Raw genomic sequence first — 14105 nt, 5'->3', positions numbered from 1 at the left:
GAGCGTCTTTTGAGTGGTTCGGCTGAGAGGCCCTTGTAAACAAGGGTGAGGCTCTGGCCCCTGGGTTCAGATTTGTTCAGGATTAGGACGGCGGCAGACTGACCCCTGTGAGAGACATGGACAGTGAGCAGAGCTGGGCTCTCGCCAGTCTGCAGAGAACAACCCCACCTCCTCTGCTCTCTAGTCCCCTGGTCCACACAAGGTGGCACAATCCCAGGAGCCTGTTTTGTCACCATCAGATTCATGACGGGCAGTCTCCACTGTGTCTAGCTGTGGGGCCGAGGTGGGACAAGGCAGGACTTTCAAAGTGTCCACCTCAGCTCTTCTCCCCACACCCCGTTCTATCTGTTCGGTGGGCAGGGCAGGTCTGGACCTGGTAGCCCCTCTCTGTCCCATTCACCTGAGAGGGTGAGCAAAGCGGTCCAAGGCCAGGCTGCATGTGCGCAGTCAGGCAGCTCCCGCTTCTCCCCCCCAGGCCCCTCTGCAACCAGGGCCCCATCCCAGGGCATGCAGGGGCCAGGCTCAGCCGGGCTGTCCTCCTGACTCCGCAGGCCTGCCTGTCTCTGCTGGTTCCTGTCTCCCAGGTTCTACTGTCCCTCCTCCCCACACCCTTAGTCTATGCCCTGCAGGACCGTCCATGTCTGCTGGCAATGCCCTGAGGAAGCCCTGGCCCCAGGCTGCCCTTGACTCCCGGCAGAGCAAGTTTGGAGAACAGGGAGGCAGCTGGTGCCGAGCCAGAGGCATCAGCCGTCTGCGGGGTGTTCACCCACTCAGGCCTGTGCGGGACATCCCAACACCTGCTCTTCTTTCCCCATATGAGCGCTGCCTTGGGAGCTGTAGCTGGGATCATGCTGGGCGCCCCCGGAGGCTATGTGGGAGTCGCTTGTCTGCAGCCAGGTGGGGTGGGGCCTGGCTCTCTAAGTGCACCCCCCCACAGCTGGGCAGCGCAGGGCATGGCCAGGCAGAGTTCTCTGTGGAGTGCCAGCCCTGCTCCCCTCAGCCTCCCCTGCTCAGGCTGGGCCCTGCACTCGCTCTGTGCCTGAGGACAGAGGTCTGCTAGGAGGGCTTGGGTTTTCTTTCCTGTTCATACACCTGTGGAGAGGCTCCAAGATACGAGGACCCCAAACAGCGGGCTCATGCTGATTCCAAACCAAGATGGCGGGCCTCCTGCTCAAAGCATTACCCAGCCCTGGGGTGCCCTTCCTGTGGCTCTGGCTGCCAGCTCTACACACTTCAGGGCTGTGACTGGCTCACATGGGTGGGCGTCAGGGGGCATGGTGAGCCTGGGGACACCCCCACCACCACGACACATTCCTCTTTCCACAGCCTCTTTGATATGGGTGGCGAGTATTACTGCTTCGCCTCCGACATCACTTGCACCTTCCCTGCCAATGGCAAGTTTACCGAGGACCAGAAGGCCATCTACAAGGCCGTGCTGCGGAGCTGCCGCGCCGTCATGAGCGCCATGAAACCAGGTGAGGCAGGCCGGGCTCCTGACTCTACCCACCTCCCTCCACCTTCATACCTGACCAAAAAGAATTACATGTTGCCAGGTGTCCGGGGTCTCTCCTAGGAAAGACGGCTCATCACAAGGCAGGGACAGAGCTGGGATTAGGGGGACTCGGTCCCAAGGTCTCCCATATCCATTGGACATCCTACACCTGCATGTCCCCTGCCTGCAGTGATCTCTCGGGTGGCAGCATGGTGAGGTTTAGGAGTTTGCAGGCATGGGGGAAGCTCAGGGCTGCTTTCATCTGGCCAGGGCCAGCTGTGGCCACGTAGGCTCCAGCCACATTCTGGGGACCCCAGAATGCTTGGGCTATAGCCCAGGCCTCCACCCCATCCCAGCTGTACAGGAGAGACAAGGGCCTTGCACTGGAGGCCGCTTTCTACCCGAAGCCCTGGGTGCTGGGAGCTCGTGTTCCCCACAAGCCTCATGGAGCCACTGCAGGCAGGGAGCACTGGAGGCCCTGGAGCGAGGGCTCACCATCCAGAGTGCAGGCTCAGACCTAGGGCCGTGGCCAGCCGCACCTCAGCCTATGTGCCCTGCTCAATCCTTTCCATCTTCTCATCCCCACCGTGGGGCCTGGAGAGGGCCTGACCTTCAGCATATGCACCAATCAGTCCTCATACTGGCCAGGGCCAGTGCCCACTTGTTGAGGGCCAGCGGAGAGGTGGCGGGTGGCTGGTTGTGACAAGTATGTTCAGGAAGAGGTGAGCAGAGGACTGGGGATGGAGACTTGGGCTGTCAGACTCATATGCCTAGAGGAGCTTTCACAAAACAAACACACCTCCCAAAGCCCTCCAGTCCTGAGCCCCAGAGCTGTAAATGCCCCCGGGTGTGGGTTCTCAGTGGGCAGCAACTGGCTCAGGAGGCCCAGTGGCCGAGCGCAAGACCAGGTACTACTTTTGAGGAGTCCTCACCAGTGACTGTTTCCAAGAAAGACAACCTCCTGATGGCCCCTTGCCCAGCCCGAGAGGCTAAGGAGTCTTAGAAGGGTGGCCCACCCACCTCACGTGTCCTGGGGGAACAGCACTCTGAATAAATGAGTTCTGGGCAGGGTCCCCGTGGGAAAATGTGAAAGCAAATCAGCTCCTGCTGATTGGCCTGGTTTACCTGCTGCAGGATCTATTAGTGCATCAATATCTGGGGCTGACAAGAAGCAGCTACCTCCTAGGAATACAAATGAGGAAAATGTCCAACCCAGATTGCTGTGTAGAGACATAAATGTGTGGGGCTGGCGGGCTGGACAGTCAGTGTGCTGCGTGGAAGAGTTGGATTCACGTTTCCTGTCCACAAAGGAGGTTCCGGAAGTAAGAGGGGCATGAGCAGGGGGGAGGATGCTGTTCCCTGTGCTCGTTTATATTTTGTGACTTCTGAAAACCACACAGGTACCACTGAGTCGATTTCAACTCATGGTGACCCCAGATATGCCAGAATAGAACTGTGTTCCGTCGGGTTTTCAGTGGATGACCAGGCTTTCCTTCTGAGGGGCCTCTGGTTGGACTCAAATCACCAATCTTTCGGGTATCAGCCCAGTGGGTTAACCATGGACGTCACCAAAGACTCTTAGGCACCAAACCCCAATCCAAACCCTCTGCCGTTAAGTTGCTTCTGACGCAGAGCGACCGTACCGGACAGTAGCACTGCTGCTTACGGTGTACGGGACTAAATCTTTACGGAATCAGACAGTTCCGTATTTCTCCTGCTGGTAGGTTTGAACCGTTAACCTTTGGTTAGCAGACCAGCACTTAACTCCTGGCACCACCAGAGCTCTTGACTATAATCTCTATGGAAACAAACCACTCCTCTTTTCCAGGACCTTCCCTGTGAGACATGGGACTCCAGGAACTTCCTTGGGTGGGTTTGAACCACCAACGTTTAGGTCAGTTGTTAAGTGCTGTTGAGTCAATCCCGACACCCTGTATAGGGTTTCCGAGGCTTTAAGTCTTCAAGGGAGAAGAAAGCCTCTTTTTCTCATGGTGAGCTGGAGCCTCAGACCTTGTGGTTAACAGTCCAGTGCTTGCCGTATGGAGCTACCACACTCCCATTAGGTCAGTACTTGAGGGCCATTTGTGCAGTCCTGCTTATTAGATCCAATGTCCATGAAACAGTCACCCTGAGGGGCGTGTGCAGTGAAGCCACTGGCCAGTGCAAATGCCTGGTGGTCTGCGTTAGTGTCTGTGAGGACAACCGCTGTGGAGAAGCTGTGAGACAGGCAGGTTTGGGCCCCAGAGTGTCCACGGGCTGGCTTCTCCACGCTCCCTGCCTACAGAGTGTCCATGGGGCTGGCTTCTCCACGCTCCTGGCCTACAGTGTCCACGGGGCTGGCTTCTCCACGCTCCCTGCCTACAGAGTGTCCATGGGGCTGGCTTCTCCACGCTCCCGGCCTACAGAGTGTCCACGGGGCTGGCTTCTCCACGCTCCTGGCCTACAGTGTCCACGGGGCTAGCTTCTCCACGCTCCCTGCCTACAGAGTGTCCATGGGGCTGGCTTCTCCATGCTCCCGGCCTATAGAGTGTCCACAGGGCTGGCTTCTCCACACTCCCGGCCTACACCTGTCTGCAGCTCTGCCAGTGTGTCTGTGCCGCCGAGGAGGTGAAGTCAACCTTTTACCACCTTTTCCTAAAGCAACGTCTGCACACATCCACAGACACCAGTGGACTTCTTAATTCTAGGAGGTCTGAGCCCTGGCAGGGACCACAGAGCCCCGTTTGGTTGAGTGAAGATTAGCTTGAAAGCTGAGCTGCCTGGGCTGGCCGAGTTCACCCTGAGCCCAGTCTCCCATTACAGTCTCATAGCTCCAGGAGCTACAAAGGAGCACAGTGAACCTTTCTCCACCAGCCACTAGAAAGGGAGGGAGGATAGTTTGTAACTCTGGAGTCAGGGCAGGAGGGGCCAAGCCCCTCAGTAAGGAGGCAGGCACAGGATGGAGGGACATCTGCACCCAGTGTCCAGTGTGGCCAGCAGGGTGGTGCTGCCCCCGGAGCTCTCGGTACCTCTCACCTGCTACTGAGACTAGGGGTGGCCAAAGCCTGGCCCAACCCCAGCTGCCCACCCGCAGGAAGGCCTGCAAGTGTCCTGGCCAGCTCAGTGACCCAACCTAGCCATTTCACTTCTGCACAGAAAGTGGCCCGCGAGCATCCCCAGCTCTGCAGTATTGCCGAGCACAGGATCTCAGAGCTGGCCGACCCACCCTGACCCCCTAGGCCTGCTGTCCCACTTTCGCTGCAAGCCAGACCTAGGCTGGGACCTTGAGAATCTGGGGGGGGCAGGGTAGAGCAGAGTCCCCTGTCAATCCCCGCCACCTCACACACACACAAACACACACACACATACACACCCCTCTACCACCTGTACGTGGAGATTGTGATATACTGACACTACCCCTTGACAGAACCTAACTCTATCTGGGGGATACAGTGCAGAGCTGGTGGGTCGGGGGAGGTCCTGGGCCCCCAGAACTGCTTGGGACAGTGGGGGGCAGTCGCCTCCTCATACCCTATGCCCTGTCCTAGTGGAATTGCCCCTGGTTTGTGGGTGCAACTCCTGGGCCAACACAAAAACCCCGCTGAGACTGTGGGACTACTTCCCATGGCCTTGTGGGTCCAGCCCTGGGGGACAGCAGGGTAGAGTCCATCCCAGACTCAGGGAACGCTGGATGTCAGAAACCACGTGAGGGTGGCAGGAGCAGCTCATGCACTGGACGAGGGGCCACCCAGAAATGCTGTGCTGATAGACAATCACCATCCTGACAGAGGACAGTCGGGGAGGACAGGACGGCCTGGGTGGGTAGGCAGGTGTGTCAAAGTCCCCGACCACCCTGCCTGTAAGCACCAAGGCCACCTGCCCTCTCAGCTCCCTCTTCCTCCTTGCATGGCCACCACCCAGACCCTGCCCTTGCCTCCTGTCCCTACCAGTGACCACCTGAGAGGCCCCACACAGACTGTACCCAACAAAACTCTGTGAGCGTTGCTTGAGCCAGCCTGTAAAACTGCCGCCATGGCCTCACAAGTTCAGCACCCTCACCCAGCGGTCTCTGGTCCCAGCCCCTTCGGAAGGGGGAAGGGCTCACCGTGGCAGGAAGTGCCAGGGTCCTGAGCAGTTCTGTAGCTCTCACTTTGGGCCTGAGGACACGAGAAAGGCCCAGTTAGTGGGTGCCAGGCTCTTGGGGGTCCTAACCACATATCCTAAGGACTTGTGGTCAAAGGGTGCCTCCCACCCAGGAGGGACCAGAGCCTTATCAGGACCTGCCCTTGCCCCCCTGCCCAGGTGAGGTGCTGCCCTCTGACCTTGCTCCTCAGGGTACTTTCCAGGCCTGAAGGAGGGGGGTGGGGGCAAGCAAGTCCCGCCTGCACAGGGAAGAGCCTGCAGCCCCAGTGGACACCTCCCAGAGGCTCTGGCAGCAGACAAGAGTCCACTCATCCCTGGTGCAGGGTAAGCTGGGGGCTCTCAGCCCTGAGCCAGGCAGTCCACTAGGGCAGCCCCCCACTCCTCCCAGGAGGGCATTGAGTACATGAAGTGAACTCTTCGGAAAGGTTTGTGCCCTCTGCTGCCTCCCCCCACTGGGCTCAGAGCCCCCAGTGGTCAGGCTCTGGGCCGGAGACCTCCGGGCTGTGATAGATGCTGCTGAGGCTCCGAGGGGCCAGCCCGGCTGCAGGCTCAGCAAGCTCTGGACTTGTCAGGAGATGGTCTGGGGGCCTTGGTTGGCCACAAAACACTGGCCCATGACCTAGTTCGTCCCTGGCATCGGTACATCTGTGAGGCAGATGTTGTTAAGCACCACAGAGTTGATTCTGACTCATGTTGTTAAGTGCCATGGAATCGGTTCTGACTCATAGTGACCCTGTATAGGGTTCCTGAGGAACAGCTGGTGAGCTTAAACCGCCGACCTTGCAGATCAAACCAGCTGTACAGTCCAGTGCATTAACCCACAGCACCACACCAGGACTCTGTTCTGACACATAGACACCCTATGTAGGTTCCCAAAGAGCACATTTTGTGGTTAACAGTCCAATGCTGATTCTACAGCACCACACGGTGATTATTTGTTAAATGCTATCTAGTCGCTTCTGACTCACAGTGACCCTGTATAGGGTTTCTCAGGAACAACTGGTGAGCTTGAACCTTGTGGCTCAAACGTACTTTGCAGTCCAGCACATAACCCACAGTGCCACACCAGGATAGTGGGGTGCTAACCCAGACCCAGGTGCCCAGAGGAGTGGAGTTGGGGACTCCTAAATCCTGGAATTACAATACTGGCTGTAGAGAGCCACGGGGGAGGCTGGGGCTCAAGTCACAGCAAGCCTCCACCGGCCAGTTACCAGGCCGTAGCCACACTGCTCTGGGGGCTCCGGCAGCATGGAGGAAAGCAGTCAGGGAGTGCTTGGAGTGGGGTGGTCTTCCGCTCAAGGAACCTCAGTGACTGTCTTTGGAAGTGCAGGAGGGCTCTGTCCAGTGGGGACAGGATGGGCCTGGCACCCAGCCAGAGGCCTGCAGGAAGTCAGCCAAGGGTCTAAGAGATGTTTGGGGAAAGCTGGCTGGAGGCCAGAGGGGGGTCAGGGAAGATGACTCCAGGTTCCTGCAGTGTAGTGTCCCCCGGTAGCGGCAGGCATGAGCAGCATGCCGAGGGTCAGAGTGCCTTCAGGTTTGTGTCCAGTCTCCACCCATGTAGCCCAAGGACACACTTCAGGGGCCCCACACCCATGTGGCTGTGTGTGTGTCGTAACCCCCATTCAGGCCAAATTGCTGGAGGTTCAGCTAGTGTCACCCCAACCACACACAGGCCGAGCCACACCACTCAGCCAAAAGAGCTGTGCGCAAGGCCTTCCCCGAGGGCTCACGGGCGAGGAAAGCTCGGCGCCGCGGGGCCTGTACCTCCAGGCAGGCGCCAGGCGGCCTCTGCAAAGGGCCGAGATGACAGGAGGGGAGCAGAGCTGCCGCCACCTCACATGATTTATACCTGATGCCCACCCTGCCTGCAGCCTGCCAAGACCACAGCCCTGCTACAGCAGTCAGCCAGCTTCCAAGTGGGCCTGTTTCCTGGGACTCCCTTTTGGCATCAGAAACATGTGCCTGTCCAAAAACAGTGGGGAGGCCCGGGGCTGAGGGTCCACGCCACTCTGGAGGCCCTTCCTGGGCTTGGTCCAACTGATTGCGGGATTGAGGCTCGTTAGAAGTCTGAGTGGGGAGCCAGCCTTCCAGAGGTGGACTGGTCATTCGGCCCTACACAAGCACACCCTGGGGACCTAGTAGTCTGCCCTCGGGAAACCTCCGCAAGTACGCCTGAAAGCCAGTTTCACGCTGAAAGGCGCCATGAGAGAAGCGACCGGCCAGTGACTGGGGAAGGTCTCTCAAGGAGGTGGCCAGGGACGGAATGACTGGGCCTAGGTCTCACATGGAAGGACCAGTGTGCTTCTAGAATGACGCTGGCCTGGCAGCTGGACCGTGCGGATGGAGGGAAGGAGGAAGTGCTTGCAGGGTGGGTCAGGTCTTAACCATGGGCTTGGTTTACACCCAGGAATACAGCGAATGTACCTGTTGAACCCAGGTGGAGCCTGTCACAAGTGATGGACAAGTAGTGGCTGGTGGCGCTGCTCCGAGTAGATGTCAGAAATGCAGTAGCCAGCTTTGTAGGGCTGTGTTTTACAGAGGAAGGGGCCTCAGCTCACAGAATTAAAGGATTGGCTCAGGTCATGTACTAAGGCTACGGTAGTTGTCACCCATGTCTCCATTTCAGGGATCCCAGCCCTTCGCTGAAGGGTTCCACCTCAGTGGTGCTGTGGGCCTCAGGCCTGCCCTAGGCTCCCCTTGGTGCTGACAGGCTAGCCAGGCTCGGCTCCTCGGGCTGGGCCAGGGAGAGAGCAGGCTGCAGCTGGAAGCTAGGGCAGGAGATGATGACAGTAACTCTGGCCCCTGGATGCTAAAGGGAAGGAGGGTTTCTGTGTGGACAAGTCAGGGGACTGCTCACGTTCTGCCTCACAGAGGGACTGCCCCACCCACCTGACCCAAGAGGTGGAATCAGCTCTACGACTGTGGGTCCCAGGCCTCGCCCAACATGAGGTTCTAGTGTCCGAGCGTCTCCCTTCTGTCCACTGCACAGGTGAAGGGCTGTGGACCCAGACCTTTGTGACCCAGTCTCGTCCAGCTCAGGGTCAAACAAGGCAAGTCACAGCCAAAACCCCATGGTCCTCAGTGAAGGGAAATGAGGCTGTGGTTGGGAGAGCCACGGCTGCCCCACCACATGGGGCTGAGCTTGTCCAGAGAGGGCCATGGGGTCTGGCCTGAGGAGCACTGCAGGGATATGGGCCCCTAGCCATCCATCAGACCCAGCGTCCACCATGGGGTGTGGGCAGAATGCACTGCTGACCTAAGGTCCTTGTTAGATGCTCATGCTGGTCCAGAGGTGGGGGTGCAGGCCCCTTGAGAGAGGCTGAAGATGGGCTTCCTGCAGAACCCACTGAGCAGGACAGGGGTATGCACGGGATAGCCCTTAAAGGGGCCTCTCTCCCTGCATTCTGTGCTACAACTCCCACGGGGCTGGGGCTGACTCAGGGCTCAGGCCCCCCAGCCCACCCAGCCTGTGTGGCCCCAGGATCTCTCCACTGTGGCCTTTGCCTCAGAAACATGGGGCAAAGATGACTTTGATTAGCAGCTCAGGTGTCTGATAAGCCTTGCGCTGGGTCATCCACTGCTGTTAGCAGGCAGGGCCACAGACCCCTGCCAGGCAGCCGGGCGGGTTGTGCCAGCTGCACCTTCACCAAGAAACCTTTGCTCCCCACCACAGCTCCAAGGGTGGTTCAGCTGTGTTCCAGGGTGTGCAAGATGCCCCTCGCTCCCCCCCCCCCCCACACACACACTCCCCTTTGCCTTACAGCAGCAAAACCAAGGCCAAGGTTCAGAGGCAGCTCTGAGGCCTGAGCCTTGGGCTGGGTGCCTTTAGGCTATTTGTGGACTTGGGCTTCCCTTCTACTGCCACCAAGGGGTCTTACTGGGGTCCTGCAGCTGCAGAAGTGCATGCTGGTCCAGTTCAGGGGTTCTGTGTTTTCCCTACCCTTGTCCTGGGGAGCCCTGGCCGGCCTGCACGGCTCACTGCAGCCTCCCTCTGAGCCACAGGCGTCTGGTGGCCTGACATGCATCGCCTGGCTGACCGAATCCATCTGGAGGAGCTGGTCGCCATTGGCATCCTGAGTGGCAGCGTGGACGCCATGGCCCAGGCCCACCTGGGAGCCGTCTTCATGCCTCACGGCCTGGGCCACTTCCTGGGCATTGACGTGCACGACGTGGGCGGCTACCCCGAGGTCAGTGTGGACGCTGTCGCTGAGCCTACCTCCCTGGTTCCCAGTAATACTGCCCCTGCTCCAGTGGATATGGGTGCTGGGGTAACTTGCCCTGAAGGGTGGTGGTGTGTAGTGGATGGGGTCCCCAGGGTAGTGGATGTTGGGGATCCCCCATGCCCTCCTGTGTCTGTGCCTCATTCAGAGAGGGCTGACGAACCCTACCAGCTGATCCCTTGCCCTGGTCATCTGGAGAAAGCTGAGCCCTGCCCTCTCTCTGGGGTGCCCTTTGCATTCCAGGGTCTTTTTTCCAGTCACTCTGGGGACCCTTGGTGACAGGGAGAGGGAGGCTTATGTGGGACAGCTCTAGACAGACCTCCCTCCCCCTCCTAGAGTCTGTGCCGGTCCATGAAAGGACCACCCAGAGGCCAGTTGAGGGTCTCAGGAGGCCCTACTGGGCAGGTGGTTGTAGCCTGGGCCCCAGGAGGGTGGAGCAGCCTGTCCCTGCTGCTGGCCTGTCGCCCACGGTGCAGGGGACCCATGATGCAATCAGTGCACGCCTTGGGGCCCCACCAGCCCGGCCTCTTGGCTGCAGGGTATTTTGAAAGCACTCTGAACAATTTTTAGGGGGGAAAAAATTGCTCAAGAAAAGCATTATTATTCAATTATTTTTTTCCTCCAGTGTAAACAGTTAAATTTGGAGAAACAAACTCAGTTTTAATTTCCTAATTTCTCTCCATTGCATTGTGTGTGAGGAGCCAAGAGCAGGCCCTTCCAGACATTGTTAACTGCGCTTCATTATTCATTAGTTGCCAAAGCGCTTTTTTTTTTTTTTTTCCACCCGAGGAAACTGGCAGCAAACCGTTTTCATCTTTTCCGGTAAAGCAGCCCTTTGTGCTCAGTCTATTCTTCTGACAGATAAACGTTGTGGAAAAAGAAGGCTTTTCCTATAAAAGCTATTTGTTTTATTTCAGGCCTACAGACACATCTGGGTCTCTTCTGCTCTGAGCCCAGTAACAGTTGGGGCCACATCAAGCCCTCTGTCCAGGCAGAGGGCACACACTGCCCACCCACCAACCCAGGGCTGCCATTCCACTCCATCCCCCTTCCATCCTGCTCTGACTGTAGGGCTCAGACACACCCAGGCCAGTCCTCTGCTTGGTGGGCTATTGCTCAGAAGGGTGACGGTCTGTGATGCCCCAGGGATCTGCTTCATTCTCTCCATGCCCCTCCCGTCTACACACAGCCTGCAGCAGCTCAGCTGGGGACAGACAGGAGCTGAGGGTGACTTTGGGAGTGGAGGGAGACTTGATCTTTGCTGGAGCCGGGCCCCTGGCTTTGACACCATGGAGCAGAGAGGAGGGACCGCAAGAGGGGGATGGGAAAGTTCTGGGCAGAGACCCCGGTCTCCCAGCTGTAACCAGCAGGGATCCTAACCCCCAGACCCCTCCTCCTGCCCAGCCCCTCGGCCTAGGATGTGGTGGTCTGTAACCAAAGCATGGTGCAGGCAGACCTCTGACCCAGCAGAAGTATGGGGCCTCGTGTCCCCTCATTGCCGCCTCCTGGCTCACAGCAGGACAGGGTAGTTTGTGAACTAGCCAGCTTCTGGTTACCTTACATGAACCACTAATTGAAGTCTGATGCTCTGGCCCCAAAACAGTCAGAAATGACAGCTCCCATCTCCAGCAGCCTGGCCTCCTGGGGGAGTGAGAATGACGCGGGGCAAGTTCAGATCCTAACCAGACGCTTGCTGCCCATGGGCTCAGAGGCCCTGGCCTCGGGACGGGCTATGCCACAAGGGCCCGGGGAAGGCCAGGACACTTGCAAGTCCCATGGTCTCCACCTGCCTTCACACCCCAGGGTGGCCCTGTCCATCCCCTCCGTGGGAGTGTGGATGGGTCCAGGCTGAGCACTCACTCCATCCAACCCGCTCCTCCTCTGGGGTTGGAGCGGAGCCAGCCCCTTGTAGGGAAGACCGCAGCTCTGCTGGAATGCCGCTGGGAGCCTCCCCAGGCCGTGCACATGGGTGTATGCGTTTGTGCACATCCATACCGGTGCTGCTGCTGGCAGGCCTGCCTCAATGCCCACACCTGTCCCTCTCCTGGAAGCCAGGGACATGCCTATGAGAGCTGGACCTCCACTTGGGGCTGCTGCCATTTGAGCTGCTTAGAAGGAATGAAACAGCCTCCTTAAGAACTTTTTTGGCTTCAGGGGTGCAGCTTGGACTGTTCCCTGGCCAGGAGAAGGGCCTGGGTGGCGGCAGTGGACCCCCAGCCAGCCCCTCAGGCCAGCCTGGACAGTTTGTCTAGCGCATGTGCCATGCAGGTCCCCAGGCGTCCTGGAGGTGATTCTGAAGAGAAAGAAAGGAGTGATCGAGCCCCATGAAATCTAGGGTGTGCGCCGAGTTGAGGGTCTTTTCAGATGTGCCTATGGCTTGTATCTTCTCTCGTTTTGGTGGTCTCCTGCCTGAGGGAGCGAACATGCCCCCTGGACCCCATGGCCTGGGGGTCACCAGCTGGGTTTTTTTTGTGCCGGCTCCCACAGGGTGTGGATCGCATAGACGAACCCGGCCTGCGTAGCCTGCGTACTGCACGGCACCTGGAGCCCGGCATGGTGCTGACCGTGGAGCCCGGCATTTACTTCATCGACCACCTCCTGGACGAGGCCCTGGCAGACCCAGCCCGCGCTTGCTTCTTCAACCGTGAGGTCCTGCAGCGCTTTCGAGGGTTTGGTGGGGTGAGTGCCCATCCAGCATTCCCGGGTCAGGGGAAGGGCTGTCTTGACTTTCTCACTGGAGGAGGGTCCAGCCTGCCTCTACTTGTAGTTTGTCAGGAAGAGATGTCCTGCCACAAAATGCCTGCCCGCTCCCAGAGCAGGTGACATGCGCAGATGGCCCCACAAGAGGAGCCTGCCCTTACTGGTTGTCCACAGACTGAAGACAGACCCTGTCACAGGGAATTTGGGACACTCCCTAGAAAGGGCTTTGGGCACTCACCACAAGGTCGCTGGTTCAAACCCACCAGTCATCCCACAGAAGAAATCTGAAGCTGTCTGGCCCCATAAAGAATGAGCGCCTCAGAAACCCCAGGGTCACTTTGAGTCTAAATGGACTCCATGGTAGTGGGCTTGGGTGGGTAGAAGGGGCTTTCACACTCAGCAGTGAGGGACACATCTGTCCTCTCACAGATGAGGGCAGCTCAGTAGTAATTAATGAGTGTCTGTGTGTTCGTCCATCCATCCATCTGGCCCAGGTCCGCATCGAGGAGGATGTTGCGGTGACCAACAGCGGCATGGAGCTACTGACCTGCGTGCCTCGCACCGTGGAGGAAATCGAAGCGTGCATGGCAGGCCAGGACAAGGCCTTTACCCCCTTCTCCGGCTCCAAGTAGAGCTGGGCTGCTGGGCCCAGCAGGACTGGGACCCAGCCTGGCACCCTCTCCTGAAGACGGTCAGCCTGCCGATTGACTGGCCTTCCCGTGGTAAGAGACGGTGTTCAGAATCCCAAGGCCACCGCTGACATTTGATCATGCCAAAGAGTGCAGCTTAATCTGGGGAGAAGGCCTGGTTTATTAATCTTCTGCAAGATCGCCTCCTTCTTCTGTCAAGCATTTGGCTTACTGACAGTGATTTTTAAAACACTAATCAAAAATAATCCTGTTCTTTCTGTAGCAGCTAAAACACATCTTGCTACCACTTGTGTTTCTTTTCTCAGGAAAGATGCATTTCCAGGGCTTTCTCTCAAAAAATCAATAAAAGTTCTCTTAAAACAGTCCTTGGTGTATGGCTCCCTCTTTCTCATTCATCTCTTTGCAAATGAGTGCTGCGTGGGTCTTGGAAACCTGTGAATCGTGAATAGATGGCTCACCTACTTGTCTGCACCAAGGGCCAGTGTCTTCACTCTCTCGTGCTGCTAGAACAGAAATGTATTCTCTCTGTGTTTCAATTCAAAGCGCCAGCTCTGGAGAAAGGGCCTTGTCTCCCCCAGAATTCCTTGGAGCTCTCCATGAATCTCTTGGTCTCCATCTTGCCCTGGATCTAGGAGTGGTCCAAAGGACCACTCCACTCCCGGCTTTTCTTTCTTGTGCTCACTTCTAGCTTTGTAAAATGACGTTCACACACACCCCGAGGAAACATCCTTTCGATTGGTTGACTGCTCATAGCCAATCTCATCACGGAAGTGACATTTTATCAGATCTCGTCATGGGAGATGACATCTCAACTGTAAAATGACGGCGGAAACTGGTACAGTCAAGTTGACCCAAAACCTTAACGATGACAGTCAGCTCTCAGGAAAAGTGTTGCTGGCATAAGGCCATCTGAACCCTGCT

The 14105-nt window shown here is 57.8% G+C and overlaps 1 protein-coding gene across 1 annotated transcript in view; it reads left to right on the top strand.

Moving 5' to 3' along the window:
* PEPD (peptidase D) overlaps window positions 1–13166 on the top strand; it is a 143474-nt gene extending 130308 nt beyond the window's left edge. The window contains exons 12-15 of the mRNA XM_006867392.1: window positions 1327–1475; window positions 9617–9801; window positions 12322–12513; window positions 13029–13166. Coding sequence (XP_006867454.1) covers window positions 1327–1475; window positions 9617–9801; window positions 12322–12513; window positions 13029–13166 — 664 coding nt within the window. The remainder of the gene's footprint in view (window positions 1–1326; window positions 1476–9616; window positions 9802–12321; window positions 12514–13028) is intronic.
* Window positions 13167–14105: the final 939 nt, after the last annotated feature.

This window comes from Chrysochloris asiatica, unplaced genomic scaffold, assembly GCF_000296735.1.
Source record: "Chrysochloris asiatica unplaced genomic scaffold, ChrAsi1.0 scaffold00104, whole genome shotgun sequence".
Taxonomy (NCBI): Eukaryota; Metazoa; Chordata; class Mammalia; order Afrosoricida; family Chrysochloridae; genus Chrysochloris; species Chrysochloris asiatica.
This window is presented reverse-complemented; position numbering and strand designations above follow the sequence as displayed.